This window comes from Laetiporus sulphureus (genome assembly GCF_001632365.1).
Source record: "Laetiporus sulphureus 93-53 unplaced genomic scaffold LAESUscaffold_44, whole genome shotgun sequence".
Taxonomy (NCBI): domain Eukaryota; kingdom Fungi; phylum Basidiomycota; class Agaricomycetes; order Polyporales; family Laetiporaceae; genus Laetiporus; species Laetiporus sulphureus.
In genome coordinates, this window is record NW_024468553.1 from 91,776 (window position 1) to 93,786 (window position 2,011).

General features: G+C 48.5%; 1 protein-coding gene across 1 annotated transcript; it reads left to right on the forward strand.

The window, feature by feature from the left end:
• Positions 1 to 952: 952 nt before the first annotated feature.
• LAESUDRAFT_762336 (uncharacterized protein) lies at positions 953 to 1,730 on the forward strand (the record flags this gene model as incomplete). The annotated part of the gene is made up of 4 exons (XM_040913079.1): positions 953 to 1,129; positions 1,449 to 1,526; positions 1,588 to 1,618; positions 1,681 to 1,730. 4 exons carry the CDS (start codon positions 953 to 955, stop codon positions 1,728 to 1,730), a joined length of 336 nt encoding a protein of 111 aa, XP_040760646.1.
• Positions 1,731 to 2,011: the final 281 nt, after the last annotated feature.

Sequence of the window (2,011 nt, forward strand, 5' to 3'; positions counted from 1 at the left end):
GTACAGCATTATATTTCAGTAGTGAAGGCATGTTGATTGACTTATGCAGGACAAGAGTGGAGTTGAAGTTAATGCTGTATGAGAGATACACATTCTTCAAACCAGTCACATGCCCATCTGCTGCACGCGCGACTTGGACTTCATGCACTCATCTCAACTGTACTCTTCTGTGTTATGGTCTGAACAAGTTGATCACAACCCTGGCCAGGCCAGTCTCAGCATGGGCGGCATCGACGAAGAGATGTGAATGAAGAAGAAGATAACAGTGCGAGGGTGTCAAGTTATGTGGAGGAAGCAGCAGAGGGAGCTGACGAGGACATGGAAATGGACGTCGCACAGAATGTGAGCAATGCTGTTTCATTGCTATAATACAAGATAAAGCGAGGTGACGAAGACATACATCCTGCGCTCGATGCTGGACCCTGCGATCATCAAATATGCATGTGCACTAGACGCGGACATCCTGGTGATCGAGCATGAGGATATGATGAACAATGATGAGGTCTATACCGACTAGGATGACGACGGACTGTGCACGCACTCAGTGGCAGCATCCTGGCCTGGGAGCAGTCTGATGAGCTGGGCTCGATCAGCATGCTGTACACCATTCTAGCATTGATCTTGGTAGATGGTCATGTCATAAGAGACAGTACATATTCCGTGGCATGCTCTCTCATACTCAGATATCCTGATACAAATGTCAGATGACCTTCGAAGCCTGTTGAAATGCCTCAACCTCAGACATGGCACCATGCTCCCGCTAAGCAGCTGCTCGACAAACACATCCCTCATGGTTGACGCCTACCTCGCACAGCTCCTCTGGCAGGGCTACCTTGAATGACAACGCATTGATGAGATAAAGGGTGTGAGCAAGTGTGGATGCGTGTTCGCAGTGGCGCTGGTGGGCGATGATGGCGTGAATGCAGTCGAGTGGCACTGGGGCTCACATGCGATGAGCGAGGTGGGTGAGCGTGCTATCGCCCAGTTCATGGTGGAGCTTATGTTGGATGGGTCGAAGGTGGAGAGTGAGGATGAGAACGCGGGAGATGATGCGGATAGGACGAAGAAGGTCAAGGTGGTGATGAAGGACATTGACAGCGCTGCGGGTGGTGATCTGTTGCAGGGTCTGGTATGAGTGAGCCAGTGCACATTCGTTATCCAATATTCATATTGTGTCTGCCTCTTAATGGGTACGTGTAAATTAAATGTGAGAAAATGCTGTGGGTGATGTTGACTGCCCAAAAACAGTAACGCATTCGAGGGCCGTGCGCCTGTCAGATGCATCACTGTGCCCGGTCCTCTGCATATACTCCTCGTTTTCGAAATGTCTAATGGTGCAGAAAGTAAGAGTAGTTCACAGAAGACAAACAATGCAAGAAGGCAACTGTAGTCGCAGCGTGGGTATCTAACTTCATTCATTCATACTGGATTACTCTCATGGTGAGTAGGCCACAGTACAAATACAGCCAGTGGGGCAGGTCCAATCAAGCATCGTGGAGGAGGTTGAATCCACGAAGAAGAAGAAAGTGCATCTTTCAGTTCAGTATTTCTTACAATGTAGTATTGCTGACTGTCACTTATCTACAGAAGAAGCATGGCAAGAAACAACACAAAGGCAGTGAGTCTTGATGATCATTCAATCATGATAACATCTTTAATGCTGAGCCTCATTCTCTCAAGGGTACAAAGCTGAAGGGTTTGTGTGGGAGGAGCAGTTCAAGTGCAAGTGAGTTAGAGCCCATGATGCCTGGCAACAGTTCTTCAAGCGTTGGAGAAGTGAACCCGATGAGGACATCGAAGATGCCCCTTATCCCTTGTTGCTCAGGTCAGTGGACAGTCCGGTCTTGCAGCTCAGTCAAACTATTCTCGTGTTGGACTCCTTTCAGACCCTTTTCGATCGAGCATGGTGACTCTACATGGCATATCTGAATGGCAGAATCGTGCTCACCAGTTAACCCAGAATTGGTACGTTGCACATGTCTCTATCATTGATGTGATGGCGATGAACCGT